Here is a 23,859-nt window from a genome sequence, read left to right as displayed (position 1 = left end):
GGCCGTGCGGCCGGCAGGGAGAGCCGGGGAGGAGGAGGAGGAGGGGGAGAGGGAGAGGAGGAGGAGGAGGAGGAGGAGGTGAAGCTGCCAGCAGCAGCAGCAGCAGCAGCCAAGCGCAAGTGAAGGCATACACATATACACACACACACATACGCGAGCGCACGCGCACACACACACACATACAGGAGCACACAGGCACGCCGCGCGAGCGAGGCAGAGGCTGCTGTGGTATTGTTATCCTCGTGTGTGCAAGCGGAGGGGGTTGTTGTTGCTGCTGCTGCTGCCGCCGCTGCTACTGGCTGCTGGCCGGCGGGGAGACGAAGCGAGGCAAGAAAGTGAAGGAGGCGAAGGACTCGCGGCGAGCATGCAGCAGCGGCAGAGCCGGCGTAGGAGAGGCGCTGCCAGGGCGCACTTGGCGACGCGCTGAGGAGGAGGGAGGGAGGGAGGAAGGCTGCCTCAAGCCGGCCGGCGAGAAGGACAAGCAGGCAGCCGCCGCCGCCGACGACGACGCAGGAGCGAAGAAGACGGGCTATGTGCCCGGGGAAAGCCCGCGGGAACCGCTAACGCCGCCAGCCCCCCCTCTCGGCAGCGCCCCTCACGAAGAGACTCCTTCGCCCACTGCCTTTTGTGCGAGTCGCCCATCCCCGACACCCCGGACGCGGTAGCCGGACCGGGAGCTCCGTCGCCAGTTCCTCCCAGGCGAGCGCCGCGGATCCTCCGCCGCCCCCTGCTGCCCTTCCCGCCTTGGCCCGCGCCATCGCGGGGCCCCTATCCGCGGACTTTTCGCCCTGCCGTGCACGCCTCCCCCCCGCCACCGCTTCGCCTCCATGTGCCGGATAGCGGGAGCGCCGCCGCGGATCCTGCCGCCGTTGCTGTTGATGGTGCTGGCGGCCCTGCAGCAGGTAAAGAGCCGAGCGAGCGAGGGGAAGGAAGGAAGACAGACAAGAGGAGAGCCGCAGCAGCGGGGCTGGGGGCTCTTTGTTCCCGCCGAAGGGCGGTGGCGGGGCTGGCGAAAGGATGCCGCCGCCGCCGGGGCCGCGGGCGAAGAAGCCCGCGCTGCCCCGGAGGCTAAGCTGGGCCTGCTTGGAACAGGGTTGCGAAGCTGGGGCGGCAGCGGTGGGGCGGGGTGGGGGCTTGGGGGAAAGCAACCTTCTTGATCCTGGAATATGTTGGGGGGGGGGGTCGAAGACGGGGTGTAGCGAAGGGGGACGGGAGAGGAGTTGCAAAGGGGAGGCTGGAGCTTCCTCGGGAACGCGAGTTAGGGACTCGCATTTCCCACGGCGGAAAGGAGCAGGTGCTCGCTTCGGCGTAAGACTAATACTGGAGAGATGGATCTGCCTGCGTAGGGAAGAAAGACCGGGGTGCGGAAGCGTTATGGCGGAAAGTTAGGACCCAGTGACCCCTCAACCCTTGCACTGGCGTTGGATCCGATGGGTGGGGTCAAACAAAAGTCGGTCTGAGGGACGAGAAGGATGAGACCGGCGATTGTAAATACTGTAAAGGCACCGCGGGGCGTGTGGATGGGGAGTTGGAAGTGGGGAGCGGGGATCCCTGCGACCTGGGGACGAGCAGAAGTGGGGCAGGGACTTGGCGTCATCTCTTCCTTGGAGAGGGAGCGTGGGAAAGGAGTGGATGCCACCCACCTCTTCCCTTGGGATGGGGAGCAGGGGGTTCTTTGCTCCTTGTCGGCAAAGCGGAGATGCGCACGCTCCTTCTTGAAGAGCAGACTTCCCTGAGGATGGAAGTCACCCTGGATAAGCAGAGTGGGGGCCGGTCTCTGTGTTGAGACACCTGCTTCCCAAATCGAAGGATGGAGTGGGATTTCTTTCCCATGGCAGGGGCCACCAGACCCTCTCTCCCTGTCGTCGTCCTCTTCAACCCCCCGCGCGCTCTTTCTACTTTGCCTTCCTGATGCCAGATTGCCAGCCCACTCGGGTCTCGCAGTTACACAACCACGAAGTGCAAACTCCATAGATCTCATTGAATTGATGAGTTACTTTTTTAAAAAAGCACTGCACATCCCCCCTCCCCCTTGTATACAATCGGGAAGGTTAAAGGGAGCATATGTAATACACCGCAGGGCCTGTTTGTGAATCGCGTGGGATTTTAATCTGTGTTTAGTAGTAATTGTGACCCCAGAATCAGGGCGCCGGTCGGCTATTTCCGATTAACCAGCACAGTCATAAGGCAACGGCGTGAACTTCACTTTTGCCCCTGTTTAACAAATCCGGCGAGAGCTGTTGCCTGAGCATCCACCCTGGTCAGGGACCCCGGGGTTAGTGGAGCCAAGCGTGTCCGGAACGCCCCCTTCCGTGGCCTCGGGTCCGGTACAGAGGAGCGTGCAGAGCCGCTGCCTCGCCCCTCTGCTCAGCTCCCTAATCCCTTCCCGGGAAGAATTTAATCAGCCTCCGCCTCCGCCCGACAGCCTCGCTCGCCTCCTCCCCCGCTGGCGTCCTGCTGTGTCGTCCCCCCTCCCCCCCGCAACAGCTAACGGGAATTTCCATTGGGGTGAACTCTTTCTCCTTGCTTAATAAAGCTTTGCCACCTCCCTCGCCCAACAGGGGGCGCTGCGGGAATGCCACGGGAAGGCAAGTGGGAGGCATGTCCGTGCACCCCAATAGTTGAGACTGAGGTTCTGTCCAATACATGTAGGGATTGAAAGAGCCGCCATCCTTGGAGATCTGCCCAAAGTTGACAGGGTCTGTGCCACTGTGGGGCTTGCTGGCAAAGGATGAGTTGACTTTCACCCAAGTCAGGAATTAATATTTCTGAGATAGGATTTGGTCCTTTGCTGAGTAAAGAGTGATCTCACTTGGACAAGGGAAGGCTGAATGCTTCTAGGAGGCGAGAGGTTTTCAAGCCTTGGCAAAGGCTTAAGACTGGTTTGTTTACACTTTTGTGAAGTAGGGATCTGCCTGCAGAGCATTGCTGGTGTTTCTACATTTGGTGGACACTGGTGACCTGGAACAGCATAGGATGGGTATGGGGGTTAGGCTGTGTACCATTTTGTTGGGAGACAGAGGAATCTGCCTTATACCGTGTCAGACCATTGGTCACCCAGCTCAGCACTGTCTACACTGACTGGCAGCAGCACTGCAGGGTTTCAGACAGGACATTGCCAGCCCTACCTAAAGTTGTTGGGGATTGAACCTGAGAGTTTCTGCATGCAAATCAGATTCTCCACCAGCAAGCTGGGTGTCTTGCCTGATAATTTGTGATTCTGCACCACGAGTGGGCAGTAGTCCACCTGTGCCGAAAGTGCTGAATTAGGGTGGGCCCAGGTCTCCAGAGTAAGGATTTGATTTGTCTAGGCAGGAATTGGTGGATAAATTACTTGGATTTTCCTGGAGTGTTTTTGTGCATCTGAAGGTAGAACATATTGCCATGGCTTGTTCAGTGAATATCGACTGTGTAAGGAATGCATCTGGGATGTGGGACAGCTTGTATAGAAAGATATCAGCATTAGGGCCATCTCTCATGAAGCAGATACCACTTGACATATGTTGATGAAAATTCAATTAAGTGATTATCCTGCATTTTGGGGCTTATCCTGTTGGAATGGGGAGTGTACTCTTTGCATGGCCACCGGACTTCACTGGTTTTGCTGCAACAGACTAACACGGCTACGCCTCTGGAAATAGTTTGTGAAAGGTTCTCTGGAGTAATGGATGAACTGTATTTGATGTGCATTTGAAATGGAACTGTGTAGGGTTGAATGGTTTTTTTGGGGGGGGGGGGTCCTGGGATTTTCCTAAATAAGGCAGGGGACAGAGGATGTGCACAGGATGGATGCTGGCAGTTCGGTTAGCAAAACTCAGTCTTCTTCCTAGTGCAAAGGGCAAGCAGGAGTAAATCTCAGGGACAGATGGTGCAGCTCATTGCCTCTTAATGGCATTTGTGGCTGGAGCATATCGTCGAGAACGGGCAAGGGACTCTGGGGAAAGGGGTATTTGAGCAGTGGGCTGTGTGAGTGGGCTGGCTTTCAGCAGTGGGTGATATCCGCTTTAAATCCTGCAGGGGTTGATTGATCCGGGTAAGGGAGGCAGCTGCAGTAGCTGCAGCAGCAGTCACTGTCCATGGTGCAGAGCTCAGATTACTCTCTGGCTGTGAACTGAATCCCTGCTTCTGAAATGTAGTAAACACAGACTTGGCATGTTGCAAAGCTCCCTTCCCGTGCCCTTTATTTCAAATTACTGCCTCCCCCCCCCCCCTTTGGCTTTCTCCTGTACAGCCAATACTCCTTTTCTGTAGCTCTGATGGCTGCATCAGGCAGTTGAGGTGCTGAAACATTGATCCTAAACAGCTGGGGGGATTTTTCACTGGTTTAATATAGGTTTGTTTGCCCTGATGGGAAAGTGTCAATGTTGCACCTTTGGTGTCTTTCCTTCAAACCCTGCCTCCCTCTTTGGGAGGATTGTTTTAACTTTTTAGCTAGGGTTATTGTTTTCAGGATCTGTTTATAGCCTGAGTCTGGGTTGCTTTTCTACAAATTTTTAAGGTAGATTCCACTCCCCCCTCCCCCCATGACACAGTTTATTTGTCAGGCTCATTTTCTCTTTTTAGGATGCCTCTACTTTTTTATCTCCAAATGTTATTTGGTAAATTTTAAAACTTGAGTTCTCTGCTAAACTCTTATTTCACTGTGTGCTCCCCCCTATAAATGCTGTTTTTAAATTAAAGCGATCTATGAATTATGGACAGGAACTGTCTTTATTGCTTTTGTGTATCAGAGAGTTCCAGTGGCATGTCATGGTTGGAAAATCCAATTTCCTCCTTGTTTGGGTACACATTAAATCAGGTTAGAACTCTCTTTTTAACAGGGTGTAACAACACTGAAAGTTAGGTATGAAATCAGTTTTCTAAACCTGTGTCTGGAAAGTAGCCTTTGATTTTTAACTGTTGCTAGGCTTTCCTCCCCTTTTCCCATTTTCTTTCTCAGAAATTATTTAAAACTTTTACATTGCGTAATTCATCACTCATCATTTGCACAACAGAGCAAACAGCTTGTTCAGTATAGGTTCAGTCAGTGTTTGGAATAATGCAGCATTTAGGAACATACTGGTAACTGAAGATTAAACACTCACTTCAGTGATGATTTACTTTAGGTAAAATCTGTGGTTGTTATGCAAAAGCTTGGCACTCTGAAGGAAAAGGGGAACGTTTGAAAGGTGTGTGTGTGTGTGTGCATGCATGTGACACAAACACACACACTTTAACATCAGAAATATCAGTACTTCTGAATTGGGAAACGAGGAAGTCTGTGTGGGAAAACTGGAGGCAAAACATCACGAAGGACTTCAAATGACATCCAGGGAGGCAATTGTTCTTAGGAAAAGCCTCAGTAAATTTTTCAATCCTATAATTTCTGAGTATGACTAAGATAATGGTCTGAATAGGTAATATGAGTATTGAAAATTGATTATGGGAAATGGATTTTAGTTGTGTTAAAACTGTCTATTAGCAAAACAGATACACATTCAGGTCCCAGTGATTGGCACCAAAACTTACGCGGTTCCCCCTTTATTATTAATTTATTAGTGCTACTACCATTTTTGTTGCCTTTACCCCAGTTTTTGAAGTTGTGTGCAGATTCATTATCTTTCCAGCTTCTTAAATAGGGCTATGGAGGTTAGCACTAGGGGCCTAACTACACTTATAAGAGACATGGAGAGGCACTCTGTAGCTTTTTCCTTTTAATGTAATATTAACAGGGTGTGACATGGCATTATCATGTGGTGCATCTTCCCGTCTCTGCCAGCCAACGATGTGAAGCTAGGGTGGGGAGGTGCATGGTGCAACGGCATCCTATCCCATGTTGTTTGGGATATGGAACTACATAGGTAGGTTAGTCCTAATTAATAAGAATAAGTGGCAAACCACTTCAGTAGGTTAATATAAAGAATCTTGAGTCTGCTTATGAATCTTCTGCCTCTACAAATCATGTTTTCTCAGTGGAAACTTCTAGTCTATGATGCTGTATCCCAGATATATGGAATTCCTTTTGAAATGTGGGTTTTTTGGTATTAAATTAGAATTTGTCAATATTTTAGCTTTCTTTCCCAAGGTTATGTTTCACATTTTTGGAAAACCATTGCAGATGTTTATTATGAGTAATTCTCATTTCTGATTATTAGAAAATAATCAATATTTTGGAATTCTAGTTTCTTTTGTATCAATATCAGTGACGTAATTCAAATCTGTGACAAACCCAAAAGGCACAATCTTTATTGATATTTCTTTTATTCTTATTATAAATATTTCTAGACTGCTTAAACATAAAAAAATCTCAAAAGCGGCATACAAAATAATATAAGACATGCAATGCCATCAACCAAAATAAAACAGTATAAAATACAGTTCAAACTTAAAATAGCTTTTCTTTTATTGATGATGTCACCCATCATTTTCTGGGGGAATACTGAACTGTTGTTTTGACAGATGGGTGGAAGAAGCCATTCTTTTTAAGGAAATGTTTTTTATACATATTAACCTAGCAGATGCATTTCAAATATGTTTCTGAAACAAGACAGAAACTGACTTTGGGAGCAATACAATTATTTGACAAAATGCACATTGCATACCTGTTTTATCTGGTTTAAAGTCAAGATGATGTGCCATTAAATGTTGAATACATTAACATTTTAGGAGACATTTTCATTATACTAAATATCAGCGTTTCAAATAAATCTTTAAGGCACATTTATAATAAGATATTTTCAATCTATTGACATTATTTTAAAAGTCTTCTCCCCATTCCATTTCACATTCAGATTTGCTATCATGCAAGACTCAGTAATTCCTATTAAGTTTCAGGTGGCAGCAGAATGATAATTTGAACCACAGTGTTTGTTTTTCAAAACATCTTGCTGAAGCATCAACCGGGAGGATCATTTATCTTGTTCTCTGATTTGTTTAAAAACATTTACCCCACTTTTTATAGGAACTTCATCCTTGAAACAGTTTTTAGTTAAAACCAACTCCAGCTGAAAATAAAATAATAAAAAATAAAGTACAACTAAACAATAAACCAGTATAAAAAATGGAGTATAGAAGTAGAAGATAAAACATAATACAGATTTCCTTTTCTCGGCTAAGATGAACTTATTGCATCCTGTGAGCAAATACTTTTGTCCAAGTTTGTATAAGCAGTTTTTCCTCTGTTGGTGTCTGCAGTTTTTATCTCACTCCAGTGTACAAGTCAATATCTACTCCACTTTTTTCCCAGCTGGTGAGTTAGAACCCATTATTGGGCATGTTCAGCTACCCTGTGAGTAGAATAGGAAACTCCCAGTAACGCCAGCAGAAGCCAAGTCTTGTGGAATAAGATGGCTAGAGAAAGAAGCACAAACTCACTCAACTATCTAATAATAGAAAGGGTAAAAACATTCAGATTCTTTTTACTACAGACACCAATTGTGTAGACTAGCCATCAGTACAGTGGCTATGCTGCTTTAACAATGGTTGTGGGATAGAAATTCCTGGGGTTGTATTCAGCTAAGTTTTACTAAGAGCAGACCCACTGAAAATATTGGACCTAAGTTAGTCATGTTCATTAATTTCAGTGGGCCTACGCTGACTAAAATTTAGTTGAATAAGAGAATCATAGAATTATAGAGTTAGAAAGGATCCCAAGGGTCATTATGCATAATTCTGTATACTTCTATCATATTTCCCTTCTACTCACCTTTTCCCCCATAAACTAAAAGTACCCAAATGTTGTAATCTTTCCTTATAGGGGAATTGCTACAGTCCCTTGATCATTTTGGCTGTGTTTTTATGCATCTTTTCAGCTCTACAATATTATTTTGAGGTGCGGTGAACAGAATTGTACAACATACTCCAAGTGTGGTTACACCACAGATTTGTATAATGGTGCTGTGATACCAGCAGTTTCCTAATGATCCATAACATGACTCCACCTTTTTCACAACCTCTGCACACAGAGTCATCACTTTCAGCAAGTTATCCACTATGGTCCCAAGTTCTCTTTCCTGGTCAGTTCAGGCCCCATTAGTATACATTCCAAGTTAGGCATTTTTTGGCTTTCACTTTACATGTACTTACACGGAACAACTATTTGCCATTATAATGCCCATTCACTCAGTTTGGAGAGATTTGGCATTTCTTCCTTTTTATTTATATTAACCATTCTCAATGTTAGACAATGATTAATAGAAATGGAAAGGAAGAAAGAGTTTCCAATGTGATATTTCATCACCGGCCAACAGTGTCCTAACACACCTTGGAACCATTTGGGTTCAAGTTCTTTACTGAGCACCTGCAGACATACTGTCTGACCACACTTTAAGCTGTAGCAGGCAGTGCGGTGGAATGGCAATGCTCACCTGGTCTCTGGTTGGTCACATTGCTACTGCTTACCTGGAGGTAGAGCGGGAGGGGCAGGGCATCAGTGAGGTCGGTGCTGTACAAATGGAGCACAGTGGAGCCAGTCAGGTGCTCCTGTCACTGCATTTGCACCTCGCAACTGCCTTGAGCCCTTTCTCTCAAGTAGCAGCACAACCAACCATGGACAGTTGAGTACCACCACCCCATCATGCGATCTGCTGCTGTCTTTGATCTGAGTGGGGGGCTCTTCTAATGTGTCTTCTCTCCCCACAGCTGGTATGGTGGGGGCTGCAAGGAAACAAATCTTCTGCGGTAGTCTGATGGCTATGGAATTCCCTTCCATTGGATCTGTATCAAATTTTTACAATGCATAATTTTTGGAAGGCCCTGAAACTTGTCTTTTATATTTGGCCTTCTAGGCATGATGCTTATTAGCTGTGCGATGGTCTAGTGGAATTAGGGTTGGGTGTCATTTTGCTCTGTTGAAAAAAAAAAGTGTAGTATTGAGTTGTAGTTCAAAATTTCAAAATTTTGTATTACTATTCTTTTCATAATTTTATTGCGTTGCATTGTACTGTACTGCATTGAATTGTAAGCTACAAGGACATTTGCCCAGAAAAGCAGCCTAAGAATAATTTAGATTAATTAATTTAATTAAACAAGGGGCTATATAATAAAGGTTTACTCCCGAGTCCTGTATTTGGCACATTGCCTATTCTACCCCCCCCTCCTTTCAGTCATTCAGTGTTAATGATACCCTAACAAAATGTAATAGGAAACAAAAGGTTTTCTAGGCCCTTCAGACTATAGCAGTCTAATGCTGAGAATAGAAAAGAAAAGTAGCTGAAAATGCTTTATGAAATTTTGGCCCATGTGAAATCTTGTTACCTTGCCTTAATGTATACCTAGAGATAAAGGGTTGTGGCTTAAGCTACAATACAGCTTGCAATATCATTTTTGTTTGAACCAAATTATTGCTGTACTGTCCCAGTGTGAAGCACAGCTATATGTCTTATATTCTGCTAGGGAACAGAAACAGTAGTGAGTTAACTATGGTTTTTAGAATATCCTTTTGTTTTTTACTTTGTAAGTATTTTGTAAACTGAACACAGTTTTGTTTTGTTTTTTAAATAGACTTGAAAAGCCCCCCCCCCCCCATGAGGAGGCATTAACCTTTTCTGTGTAACCTTTCAGGAATATGTTTTGTCATTAGCATGTTTTTGTCCTGCCCCCCCTAAAACTTAGATGAAGAAACTAGTTCCGTTTGGTAGCATACCAAGGTTTAAGCCTTGGAAATTACTACCTACGGATGCAGTTAATTCCAGTGGGCTTTTATAACCAAAACTCTTAAGCATGCACAACTGCCTTTGCAAACCTGGGGTCTGAAAGTGCTGTTGTCAAATGAAATAAACCAAGGAGTAGGACACACCACTTCATCCTTGCAAAGCTGACCAATCAATTTAACTGTAAGTGTTTCTCTTCTGCCGTTGTGAAATCAGTTCATCTCTATGTCTAAGGGATGTGTTTTGACAAACTTCACAGTTTAAAATTGGCTGCCCTACCCATAACACATTCGCACTGATGGGCGCCTCCACTGACTTCCAAGAGCTTTGAAGCATTAAGGAACACAAGAGCTGCATTTAATTTAGTTAAGAGAACTCAATATTTAAAATTGCTGTAGTGTGCAAGGACTTCAAAACTGGGGTCAGCGTTTCAGTGCATACTAGGGAAATGCATCATACAGACCTGTGGCTCAACAGAGGTTAGTTTTCTTCCTTAATTTTAGGAGAGATGGCAGTGCCCACACTTGCATTGGCATTTATTATTATAAAGGTTACTACTCGCAGTGTTGTTCAAGCTAGGCTATTTATATCACTAAACAACTTGAAGGGAAAATCACATAGGGAAATATGAGACAAGTAAAAGGTTTAGTACAGAGAAAGGACCTCCCCATCCTTTTATACAGTGTATGTAGGCAACCCAGCAGTGTGATAGTGTATGTGCTAGACTGTTGCCTTCCTCAATAATGGAGTAGATGAGAGCCAGTGAACTGAAGCCCAATTGAGATAAGACTGAAGCACTGTAAGTGTGTGGTTCCCTAGAGTGGATGGATGGGATACTGCCTGCTCTTGATGGGGTTACTCCCTCTGAAGGAACGGATATGCAGCTTGGGGGTACCACTGGAACCATTGCTGTCACTTAAGCCTCAGGTGGCCTCGGTGGTGCCTTCTATCAGCTTCAGCTGGTGGCCCAGCTGTCCCCCTGTATGGGCCGCGATAGCCTAACTTCAGCCATCTGTGCTCTAGTAACCTCTAGGTTAGATTACTTCAACATGTTATATGTGGGGCTGCCTCTGAAGACATTTCAGAAACTTCAGCTGGTTAAGCCAGGTTGCTCGCCTAGGCAAGATGGTTTGAGCATATAATGACAATCCTGGGCCAACTCTAGTTTTGGGGCCTAGTTCAAAGTGTTGGTTTGACCTAGAAAACGTTAAAGAGCTCAGGACCGCAATACCTCAAGGACCGCCTTTCCCCAGATGAACTGACCTGAATCCTCTAATCATCATCTGAGGCCCATGCTTGTGTGCAGCAACATGAGAACGAGCCCTTTCTGTGATGGCTCCCCATTTGTGAAACGCTCTCCCCAATGAGGTTTTTCTGGCGCCTTCATTATACATCTTTAGGTACCAGGCAAAAACACTTCTCTTCTTGGGCTAATTAAAAAATCTTACGGCCTTTTCAACTGTGGGGGGGGGTATTGTTTTTGTTTGTTATTATGGTATGCATTTTCTCAAAATAAGCGAGGAGAAACACACATTTGCAGGTGGAAAGATAATCAGAAGGTCAACTAGAAACCTCCCTGACTTGTGAGTTTTCCATGTACAGTATAGGACGATGTTGTGTTCTGTTCAGTGTTAGTCCTATTCAGAGTAAACCCATATAAATTAATGGACATGACTGATTTGGGTCCATTAAGTTTCAATACTCCCTCTTTTTTCATGTCTGCTTAGTTGTTTGCTGATACTTCATATAAAAACATGTGATTACAGATTGGCCAGTATGATCTCCACATCAGAGCTGTTCAGTGAAAGCTAGTGAAACAGTTGTTCTGTGATTTGGGCTATTTAAGGCAGTGTTTTTCAACCACTGTTCCGCGGCACACTAGTGTGCCGCGAGATGTTGCCTGGTGTGCCGTGGGAAAAATTGAAAAATTCAAGAGAATTACTTTATATATAGTCAATATAGGCACAGAGTTAATTTTTTTAACGTTTTCTAATGGTGGTGTGCCTCATGATTTTTTTCATGAAACAAGTGTGCCTTTGCCCAAAAAAGGTTGAAAAACACTGATTTAAGGTCTAGATCCAGGGTTGTCAACCTGGTCCCTACCGCCCACTAGTGGGCATTTCAGGATTCTAGGTGGGCAGTAGGGTGTTCTACGGCACAAGCTGAATCCTCCTTCCATCGAGCACTGGTGGGTGGTAAGGAAATGTTACCATCAAGACAGATGCATTAATAGGTATAAAAAGGTTGACTTACCTCTGGTCTGGATAGTATTTTTACACCAATATTACAAGTGATGGGGCATGGTAGTTGTAATGGGCTTTTTAGTGTAATACTGAGGCTGTACAATTCTGTTGAAAATTATGCCTTCAAACATTTCCCCTTATCTAGTATTTAATTTTTTATTTGCCGATGACCCCGAACATCCCTGGAAGATGTAATGATTTATGAGAAGAGATTAGCTGTACTTGCAGCAAAAAGACCTCCTGCTCATTTTACAGTCTCATACTCTGGAGAGACAAATGAAGCTTCTAATGGTGAACAGAAAGAGCAGAACTGGGAACAGTTTGTTTATCTTCAGAAGGTTGAAGGTAGCAGTGTTGCAAATAATATATTGGGGAGAGGTTACTATCTCCTTCCTAAATCCTGTTTAATGTTTGCCCCTCCTTCATTACCTTCTGCAGTGTAGCTGTTACAGCTCTTCCACATCTTTTGTCCTAAATTGGGGTGGGGTGGGGGTTGGGTGGATGCCACCTTAGTGCTATTACTTGTAAATACGTGATACCAAAGGAGTGAGTCTTTTTTGCATTTGGCCTTAAAGCTGGAAGGCTTATAGGGATCTAGGGATGTACTTGACTATCCCAGTTTATGTTCTCTGTTTCCCTCTCTCTCTTGCAGAAGACTACAAATGTAGTGACAAGACCTATCTTTTCCCTATATGAATCTCTCTTTTAGACCAGAAGGTGAAGAGAATAATTAATGTTACTGTCTGCTTAATGGTATTGTCTGTTTCACCTGCTCAGGAATGCTTGGACCTCTAAGGGTGCTGTTGCTTCGGCAATGAATCATTCCAGAATGAGAGCTTATACGGGAGTTGGAGGCTCCCTTTCCAGGGCTGGATCTGGTTGGCTGGTTATACACTAAGGTTACCAGACGTCCCCGTTTCCCGGGGACATTCCCCGGATTTACAAATCAGTCCCCATACAAAATCCATTAAAGTTGAAAAGTGTCCCTGGATTCACTGAAAAACCTGGTAACTTTATTATACACACATCCTTCTTTCCCTGAATAACCTCACATCAAGCTGGCTGGGTGTTTTACCCACAGCTCTGAAACTCCTACTGGGCTTGCCATTTGCTCTCCTAGGTAGATGATGGGGTCCAAGGCCAGGAAGCTATGCAATTGGTGTGTAGTTCTCTCTCTCTCTCTCTCTCTCTCTCTCTCTCTCTCTCTAGGGAAGATGGGTCATCAGGATTTCTGGTGGCTTGGAGATCTGCTAGGGGTGGGGTCCTGTTCCCCTTACTATTCTTCCTAGGAGAACGGGGCGGGCTGAGCCTTGCCATTTACCAAGTCAGGGAAATAATATAGCATTTAATTATTATTTTTCAGCATTTACATATTGCCCAATTAACCATGTTCTCTGAGTGGTCAACAAATTTAAAAGCTGTGAAATACAAATAGAAGCAAAATTAAAACCAATCTGTATCTGTGCTCTCTCCCTTAGTGGTGTGGCTGCTTATGACTGTCACAATCAACCAGATGAGTTACTAATTACAAGCGAACAATAATTATTTCTGAAAACTGAAAAATATTGTCACTTTAGATGCGATTATTTTCAGCCTAAGAAAGCTCATCTATTGGTCCAAGCACTGACATATTTTGAAACAATCTGTTTTAGTAAGATAACACACTATAATGTAAATAGAATAAGTATTTTAACTGAGGAATCAGTTATTTGCATCCAGCTGAGTGACCACTGAGATTTTTTCCTCAACTGGAATTTCGCTCTGCCCCCTGCCTAGTTGGATTGATCTACAGTGATGGGCTAGCAGTTTTCTAATATTTAAAAAGTAATTAGTAGACTGTTGGCACAAGGTTGATAAAAATGATGATTTAAAAAGTTCAGTTGTAAACCCGTATTATAGTTAGGTTTTCAACCTTGATACTTAAACCAGCAGAGATTCAGAATATGTGTTTTGCTTTTCTCATTGTTTTGAGTGAAAGTTGAAATGTTCTTTAAGCCAAGCAAAGTTGCATTTTAGTGACATGCGACATGTTTTGTGTAGCTGCAATTTAATTACCGTCTACTTAGAGTTTATTTCTGTTGATTTCAGTAAAAACCAATTGAGTGACATATTTCCTGCAGGTGGTTTATAGGCCAGCTTGTTTCAGTTCTTTTCCCGTAATAGCATTTAACCGACTAAAAGACCTGTCTATCCTGTGCATTTGAGTGGTTACCTGCTTAAAGATGCTTAAACTTTTCCAGAACTGATGCCTACCTGAGCAGTCCCAAAGGTCCCAGGAAGAGGAGATGATGGGCTGCTACATTCTGCAGATCTCTCTCACCACAATTTGAGAGGGAGGTCCAGAGTGCAAGGTTTCCTAGTAAAACTATGGAAAGGTTAGCCATTGTGGGTTACTCTCCATCTGTACTCAGAGCTCTGTGGAGGCATGGACATGGTGTGTCAGGACGGAGGGACCATGGATCTGCAGCAGTCTAAGCCTACTCAGTCCCTTGGCATACCTTCAGAGAGACCCCTGGATATATGCCGGTCATTAAGCTATTATATTGAATTCTCTTATATTAGGCTACTGTCAATTTTTGATAACAGTGATTTTGCTTCTATTTACTTTTGTAAGAACAGAGAAATAGATTTTAGCTCTATATTAGCAGTGTTTTATGTGGCTCATAAAGGTGGCATTTAAGGTATTTTTCATGGTCTAGAACTTGTTCAGTAGCGCTGATGTTGCCCTTCCACTTTCAGCAGGGCTCTGTAGATTGTATTCTGATCTGCATTTCAGAGGCCATTCGCGTCACACTTATGTTGGCCTCATTTTAAGCTATTTCATTAGTCCCATCAATGGACAACAAAACCCGGTATTTTATTCTTTTCATGGACATTTCTGTGACTATAGGAAATACAATGTATGACCAGCCAGGCCTGTTGAGCAGAATTATGATGGATTTTTTGCCTAGGTCCTTATACCAGTGCTTCCCACTAGTGATTATTAGAGAACTCGAGGCTCTAGTGAGGTGAGTTTTGCTGCTTTTAAATCTCAGGCCCCTTGCAAGTTATAGTTGCTGAGTACAGCCCATTTAATTGCTTCACAGGGTTATTACTGTTGAACTGTTGCTATGTCATTGTTCATTGCCCACACCCTGCAATTCATGCTTTTACAACTGTCTAAAAAGAAGGGTCCACAAGCCTCTCTTTATAAACAAATGTTTCATCATAATATGACATCTGTTATGTGAGATGATTTAAAACAGCCTCTCTATAGCAAGTGTAAGGTGCGCAGTCGCCTTATCTTCTTGCTGAGAGGAGGGCAAAGTTTGGTTTGATTTGCTTCTGCAGAAAGAAGAAAAACAGAGATTTCACACCCAGCAGCAGCAGCTGAGCCAAATCTCTAGCAGAGGACTGGCGGGAAGAAGCACTCTCAGTTTGGCAATGGTCCATGGCTCAGTAATTGAAAACAACACCTTACTCTTGTTTTTATAATTTTGCCAGGCATGTATAAACAGACTTTTAAAAAATGGTGGTCATATCTTAAACTGCAGAATTCCATGAAAACCTACTTTGATTCTTACAGATCTCTATAGACATATCTTTACTAGAAGGAACATTTTATGAATAGCCTTCCCAAGGGGGAAGGGGAAATGTTTTTCTGATTTCAACATTCTTCCTTACTTGGGGAGAAGTCTGCACCCTAGACAGAAAGGAGTGGTGTTCTTACATGCTTCAGCTTCCTTTCTACAGTATTACGAAGATTACAATGTTCGGCTTTAAATTGTTCTGCTATGTCATGAAATAAAAATGTAAAAAAGAAAGTATGGCTGTGATGCTTCATACTCTTCAACTGAACTTGAAACGACCCATATTGTGTTGTGATTCGAGATTCAGTCTATTTAATTCCAAATGCAAAACACGAGAGGCTAAGGCATTGTCAAAGTTTGAATCTCTGATTCCTCTCATGTGTTTATGGCCACAAATCTTTTACAATAGACTTGCTTTTGGGAACAGAGTGCTGTCTTTTGTCTCTGGGAAAAATTGAGAGGTTGCAAACGAAAGCATAAAGAGGCCTCTTTATTCATGTCCCCAAGTCTTTGTTCATTGGGCATTGTTTCAGTTTTATAAGAGTTGTTTTAGCAGATATGCGGTGCTGCAAAGGCCGACTGATTCCCATGCACATCAGTGCAGGCTTGTTAAAATCCTGTTATCTACTCAGCTGCCCACCCAGGATTTATTTGTTTCAAGGGTAGTTAGAAGTCTGTTTTCCCCCCTCTCCTTGTAGTTACATTGAGTTTGCTTATTAAATTATGGAATCTGACAGCATATTGGGCTGAAGAACCATCCCCCGCTCTGATTTTTCAGGGTTTATTACGGTTGTTGTTGTTGTTGTGTTTAAAAGCAGTACTTAGCATTTTCCAGAACAATTCTCTTATAATTCAGAAATCTTGTATATTTGTTTAGCACAGTCGTTTGTTCTATAGGTGCCTAAGATAATTGCCAATCAAATCTGTGTGCAGCTAATGTTCATATGACACCAAAATACTTGGGACGTGGAAGTCTCTGATTAAAAGTGTTTTATCGGTAATGAAATGTACAATACACCCAGTATAGTTTTTGACTCTGGTCACGTAGATCTTTTATTTGGCCTTCTTTCACTACAGAAGTGGGTTGTAATTGTACAATGTTGTATGTTTTAATGAGGTAAGAGCAGGAGACAGCAATGGTTATTAATGTATACTTGATATTTAGGTAGATCAGCTATGTTAAAGAAAGTATTAGCTACAAAACAGTGTAAATGACTTACTAGTGATAGTTCCAAAGGAACTCTATTTAAATTTACAGGTCTCGTCTGTAGAAACCTGTTTAGATTGGAATTGTTTAAGTTGTCGCTTGCAAAGATACAAGGAGGTGTTGTTTTTACTGTTTACCTTAGAGGTACTATTTACTACCAGTAGTGAAAATGTTGCATGGGAAACCACTTTTTTTAAATTAAGGGTTGACAGTTTCATAAAGACAACAAATCAGGCTTTCTTAGTGAACTGAGTAACTATTCTTCAGTAACTTTATAGCAAAGGCGATTGTATTAAAAACATTTATTTGCAAATGTATATAGAGATTTCATACTACTGCATTTATCCAATCAGACGAATTCAGAGTTGAGCAGAGCCTGAAATGTATTGACAGGTTTAGTGAACACGTTTTGAATTGGCCATTAAATCTCTTGAATGCCTCAAATTCATATCTGACAAACTTGATAATCAGTTTTGCGTAACATTTATTTTTATTTGAAGAAATGAATTTGTTTCCCCCCCCACAATTCTACTTCAGCCTGAATGACTGTTTTAGTTGAAACATTCAGTTATATAAAGAATCAAGATTGTGTATTATTTAGATCTTACTAGACAAGTGGGATTTGTTCCTTCCATCCCAGTTATCAAAAAGATTAACCCTTTGCCCCCAGAATTCTAATTGCAGCCATTTAGAAACAAAGAGGTTGTTTGTACAAGATAGCAGCAAAATTGGGGTTTATGCCAAGTGCAATGCTTCTCAATTGAATGGGGTTGCGAGTATTACATAAATTTTGTCTTGCATTTCAGGCACCTATAAAGGCAACTTGTGAAGAAGGCACATTATGCAAGACTGGGTTTCCTGAAGACGTTTACAATGCAGTCGTATCCAGGGGAGTACATGAAGGACAGCCTCTTCTAAATGGTACGGTTGCATGTGACATTTAGTTTCTTATTTCTTGTGCATACATTAATTCTAAGCTACATTGTTTGAATTCCTTAAATAACACAAGAACCCTCTTTTACTTCAGTTCTATACCAGATATATACTACCAGATGTAGTTTTGGGATTCAGTTAGATAGAAATGATTGACCAAAGGTTTGCCATTGAAATGCCTCTTCCAGAGTACTTTTCCACAGAACTCATTGTGAGATGGCTTCATTGTAATACTTTTCTGTTAGCCCTCTTGATAAGGTCATTCTCGATTTTGTAAATTATAACAAGGACTTTTGTTATCCTAAATAGGAACTGAAATTTTATTACAGAAAAATATTGTCCCCAAATCAGTTCCCTCTCTGTACCAAAATTTGCTTGCTATGTGGCAGGGGTAGTATTCATAGAAGGATAAAATAGTATAATATTTATGTTCTCATCTCCCCTCACCTACTTCTCTCATTCTGAGTGTTTTTTGTACACGTGAAAGCCTTTTACCAAGCTGTCATGTTAAAAATTCCCTCTATCCGTTTTTCCAAATGGTGTGATAACCAGAATGAGAACAAAAATATATGCACCTGCCATTTCTTCAGCCTTCAATGCCATAGAAGCTGGTAGAAATCTCAAGAAACTCAAAAATATTAAAATTGTTTATTTATTTCTGTTCTGTGAGAAACATATATTGTGTGAAATACATTGCTAATACTTTACAGCAAGACAGATTTCTCTATTCAAAGAGAGACAGTGAGAGAGAGAGAGAGAGAATTTTAATTGTCAGTAGAGGGCCTCAGAGTAAGAAAAATGTATTAATTTTGTTGTTTTATAAGCTGTGAATATCATAGAAATTACTTTGCAGCTAATTTAGAAATTATGGCGCTGATCAAGAGGATTAGTTTCAGTGAGTTTCAAATCTATCTTAAATAAAAACTAATTTGATTCTATCCATTGTTTCTTTCTTCTACAAATATTGCTGCATAGATCAAGCCATTAACATAAATGAAAAAGATTTTTTTTAAAAAAATGGAGCCACAAATCAAACTGATCCTTGAAACAAAAGCTTTCTTCTGTATTTAACGTATTCTATTCAACAGTGTCTGCTCATAATTATATTTTTTACAAACCTTCCTAGTGCTTTCATAACAATAATTGAATCCCAAATGCAAGAGGAATTTATTGGTTTTAGATTATTAAATCCTGACTTGATTCATTTAAAGCAAGGAAATAAATTCCATATATTTGGTTCACTAATTAGTAGGTTTCAAAAATGATAAGACAACTTGGACTATTCTTCAAAACTAGTTTCTTGATATTGGGAGTTGTGTTGCGGTTTTTATTTTTAACTATGAATTGCTAGAGTTCAATTTGGTAGTGGAATTAGCTGCAATTCACACCTATCATAACAGTCAAAACAGCAGTTTCTTTCCTGTTTTCAAAAGAATGATTCCTGATGATTTTGTTCACATTCATATGAGTAAGTATAAAATAATCCTTCCTCTTAAGAAGACTTGCAGATAATTTGCCCAGAAAAGTAACTAGTTCACAAAAAAGTACCACACACTTTTGCTAGTAATTTGTTACCTAAAAGAAAAGAGCAGTCACTTTGGTAAAGTTTCTCTTCCAAGTCTTCTAGAGGTATTCCTACTTGCCCTGTGGAGAAAAGTGTTTGTGAAGGATCTGAACAAAGGAACTGCAGATAAAGTGTGAAATCTTTGTTTCAAGAACTTTGAGATTATTTCCACTGATCCCAAGGGAGTACGATCACAATATGTTTGTTAAATTCTTTAAATATGTAACAACATTGTAAAGACAAATAATGAAATATCCCAATTTAAATTAAAAAGAGGGGGAAACAATCACAATATGCTACTCATCTAATAGTTAATATTATACTATTATATAGACATAAAGCTTAACATTAATCATTACATCTGCATACATAACCATGGCTAAGTAACTATTGGCCACAATCCAGAATGTGAAGCCATAGTTTGAAGGGGGTGGCATACCATGGTTTGTATAACTGTGGCTAAATGTTAACATCTGTACTGAGCAAACTTTGGTTAATTGAGATCCCTTGCCTCTCCAAGTTCTCTGCTGGATACTTTTCTAGGTCTTCTGCTGCAAGCTTCACTGCTGTCTTATACACACCCATATCAATAGTGTTTATCTTAGCAACCAAAACCATGGTTTCACATAACACTAAACCATGATTTGCAAGAAGAAGCCTCAGATTCACACCCTTCTTGCTTTACTCCAGTGAAGCTATGAGGAGTTTGGAAGCTTTCATACCTGTTTTAGCATGTACAAATTGGATTTAACTATGCTGTGCAACAGCAGAAGTGGCCAGAGCAGGGGGCATGAAAAAAAACCTCGAGGTAGAGAATATTTTATACTTTTTCCTTCAGAGACATTTTCCAATGCCCCTAACCAATCCAATGCCACAAGAGGCTGGTCTCTTCCAGAACTCTGATTGTGTGATGTCCATGTGACAAGCCCAGGTGTAAGATATTACATGAATGCAGGGAGGGTGTTCTTGAGTTTTGTGGTACCAGCACCCAGAAGGAAGGTTGCTATAAATTTTTAGGTAGCAAGCAGTTAGCTATATGAGAACATGGGGTATTGAAATTTAGCCATAAACCTCCTCTTTCAATGAACCAAAGTTTGTCTCAGTTTTCCCCCGCCCCAAACATGTAGACACCAAATACACATAACCTTCTGCATTATCCAATAGCCCAACACAGGACTTTAGAAACTACTGTATATTCTGGCATATAAGACTACTTTTTAATCCAGGAAAATCTTCTCAAAAGTCGGGGGTCGTCTTATACGCTGGGTGGAGAATCTGCGGTCGAGTATATCTCAAACTCTATATTTTAACTGGAAAAGTTGGGGGTCATCTTATACGCCCACTTGTCTTATACGCCGGAAAATACAGTAGTCACAATACATCCTGGTGGATTAATTTACTATAAATCTAAAAAGTTTATTTTGCAGTGGAACCATTTGGCCTGAAAGCCAAGTGCCCTTAAATAACTGGCGAACGCAGGGTGGTCCAACACATAGCCTACTGGTCACATGTGGCCCTTGAGGTCTTTGAGATGGCCCTTGCTATCCCCCCCCCCCCGGTTAATGACCACCACCAGCAGTGGCAGCAACAAACATGTGCATCGTTGTACTCTTCCGACTCACTTGGTCTGAGAGATTGGACCACCCTGGGTTAGTGGATTACAGCGGTGCAGTTTACTGTATTTTATCTAATTAGGTTATACTCAGAGTAGACACATTAAAGTCAGTTAAGTCTACCCTGAGTATATATCAACCACTAAACAACACAGGAATTCAGTTGCAGTATACAGAAAGTGAATATTGCAAGACCGTTTTAAATTTCTTTTTTTATTTGAATCAGTATGTATTAATTAGTTTTAAAAAAAAATTCCTGGGGCATCATGTTTGTTTGTTTTGTTCACTACAACTTCCTTAGTCAAATTATTTTAATGGTTAATTCTCTTGAAAGTACCGACATGCTTGAAAGCATATCATTTGCTGGTTTTACATAAATGTACAGGCCATCATTGGATGGCTTTGACTTAAAATTTAATTACACTGTCATTTTGAAGTACTATTGTTGTCAAAAGCCCATTTTCTGGTTATTAAACTAGATGCATGTGACAATGGAAGTTAAGCATGCTTTGTGTTGTGCTCCCTTTCAAGGGTGAAAAGCTCTGTGGGCCAGATTCGGAACCCTGTATTTCCATTGATATTGTTGGCGTACATCCAGATTTACGCCAGCTCAAGATCTGAATTCTGTACTTTAATTGTTATGGATTTTCTGTGAGGGTTGAAGCTTTTAAAGATTTTTTTTTTACTATACTGTCAGTTGCCTGAGGTATAGAGGTTTTATTATCCTCTTAGCCAGCATTAAAATACAGTGACTGAGGCAAGAGACTCACAAAGTGACCAAACTTTTTTCATTTGTTTTGTGTTCTTTTTGTTGAATTCTAACACATTAGGGAAACATTTGTTTCCTTTCAAAACAGAAAACGCTTAAGGTTATACTTGCAATGTGAAATGTTACGAGATCTGTGTCAGATACTGCTTTTGCATGTCTCCTCAATATGGCTGCAAACCTATACGCACTTACCTGGTGGTAAGTGCCGTAGAAGTCAGTGAGACTCCGTTCTGAGAAATGTATACGGTTGCACATTTAATTCGGTTTACGGATGCACAAATCCCGGTTCTCTCTTGCTGTGCAACAGTTACAGAAAATGCATTCCAAAGAGATCTACCAGACAGCATCTCACGTAAGTGTTAGATAACTTTCCGAAAGAAAACAGCTCTCTGGCAACTCTTACAGGAGGCCTAGATAGGCAGGGAGAAAAATAGACAGCAATAATAGAATATAGGCAAACTCTTAGAGTGAGCCTGAGTCTGGCTGTTGCTTAAGCAAAGATGTAGGCCAGACTTTTATGCCAGGGTGGGGAGAATCAATAGATTTCCTTGGTGGATGGGGTGTTGCTGGAAGGTGAAACATAATATAGCTGTTTCAAACTTTACTCCAATTCTGAAAGGCTTACCAGTGGGGCAGAAAATAGAAATCTGGTGACCACCATTTCCAATCCCCTTTCACCAAACACCAAGGATGACCCTGCCTATTTCTCGTTTATTATTATTATTATTGTTTTTTTTTTTTATGCCTACCAGGACATACTTTGCTTTTACATAAAGCAAAATAAGAAAAGCCCCTCTCTCAGGCTTACAAATTCGTTTTCAACTTTGCTGCTTCTTAGAAAACACAAAATGGGCAATGATTATATAGTCTTCTAACATCCTGATCCTAAAACATTTCTATAGAGTTGAAGTTGGGACTTACTTCTCAGTACACATACTTGGGCTTTCAAGAATTGTGCTTTTGACTTGGTAGCTTGTTCTCATATATTTTACCTCTAAAACCAGCTTTTTTTGTTTAAATAATGAATCTGTGAGTTTTAAGTCTGCATATCTGTATTTGATTAGGTATGACTGATAGATTATGGTTTACATCTACTTACAATCCGCACATGACCTTCATAGGCTGCACTGGCTTATGTTTCGTTTCTGGATTCATTTGCAAGGGCTGGTATAGCTCTCCAAAGCCCCTTACACTTTGGCGCTAGTTCCTTGAAGGATTTCCTGTCTCCATGTGTGCCTCTCCTCACACTAAGATCCTCTTTGAAGGCCTTTATCCACATTCCTTTCCCATCTGAGATACGTACAGCAAGTGCCTGCCAGGGAAGCAACCTTCTCGGTGGTGGTGCCCCAAAAGTAGGGCGCTTTCTCCAGGGTTACTTGCTTGGTGCCCACTCCAGTGTCATTTTGGCATCAGAAAAAGAATTTACTTTCTTAGAACCTTTAATTCATTTTTTTCTGTTTTGTTTAGATGAGGTCTCTTGTTTTTATGCCGCTCCTTGTGATTTCTAATAAATCTTTCTATGTTTTTAATAGCATGTTTTAAATTAAAGATAATTTATTTACAGATTTTGTACAGGTATAAGTCCTTCAGAATTAAATAAAAAGTATGTTGAATATAAGGTACATTGAAAATTACTAAAGAAGTATAGTGATCTTCCTTTTTGAGATGAAATTGAAATTTGCAAAGCAATGAATAAAAGTTAAGAAGATGGACATTAGGAAAAACTGCTTTCTTGATAGTGAAGTGCTGTCAAAAATTTATCTTAGGTACTTTACTGGTGGGCTTTCTGGCATTTTAAGCATCTAACTGATCACCCTGTTTGGGAAAGGAATTTTACTCAACGTCCTATTGGTGGTCAGGAGTGGGTTTTTTCCAGCTCTTATCATTTCCGCGGAAGCTTCTTTCCACTTCTTTTCTTCGCAGCATATGATCAGGCCTGGAAGTTTGACTCATCAAAGTAGCTTATGACAGCTTTCTCATTGCTGATAGCAAACTGTGTTAGACTTGTATGTAGGCTACTGTGCTGCTCTGGGCTCCACAAGCACATATAACCTGTTGCATCCCCCCTGCAAATATTCACCGTGCATATTGCTTAAAGGTAAAGGGACCCCTGACCATTAGGTCCAGTCACGGACGACTCTGGGGTTGCGGCGCTCATCTCGCTTTACTGGCCAAGGGAGCCGGCGTACAGCTACAGGGTCATGTGGCCAGCATGACTAAGCTGCTTCTGGCGAACCAGAGCAGCGCACAGAAATGTCGTTTACCTTCCTGCCGGAGTGGTACCTATTTATCTACTTGTACTTTGACGTGCTTTCAAACTGCTAGGTTGGCG

The 23,859-nt window shown here is 41.9% G+C and overlaps 1 protein-coding gene across 1 annotated transcript in view; it reads left to right on the top strand.

Annotated features, from left to right (window-relative positions):
• Window positions 1-503: 503 nt before the first annotated feature.
• The window catches only part of CDH2 (cadherin 2), a 117,588-nt gene continuing 94,232 nt past the window's right edge, over window positions 504-23,859 (top strand). The window contains exons 1-2 of the mRNA XM_033155084.1: window positions 504-902; window positions 17,455-17,569. Coding sequence (XP_033010975.1) covers window positions 828-902; window positions 17,455-17,569 — 190 coding nt within the window. The 5' untranslated portion in view covers window positions 504-827. The remainder of the gene's footprint in view (window positions 903-17,454; window positions 17,570-23,859) is intronic.

This window comes from Lacerta agilis, chromosome 7, assembly GCF_009819535.1.
Source record: "Lacerta agilis isolate rLacAgi1 chromosome 7, rLacAgi1.pri, whole genome shotgun sequence".
Lineage (NCBI taxonomy): Eukaryota > Metazoa > Chordata > Lepidosauria > Squamata > Lacertidae > Lacerta > Lacerta agilis.
Note: the sequence above shows the minus strand (reverse complement) of the source record. Positions and strands in the feature narration are given on the sequence as shown.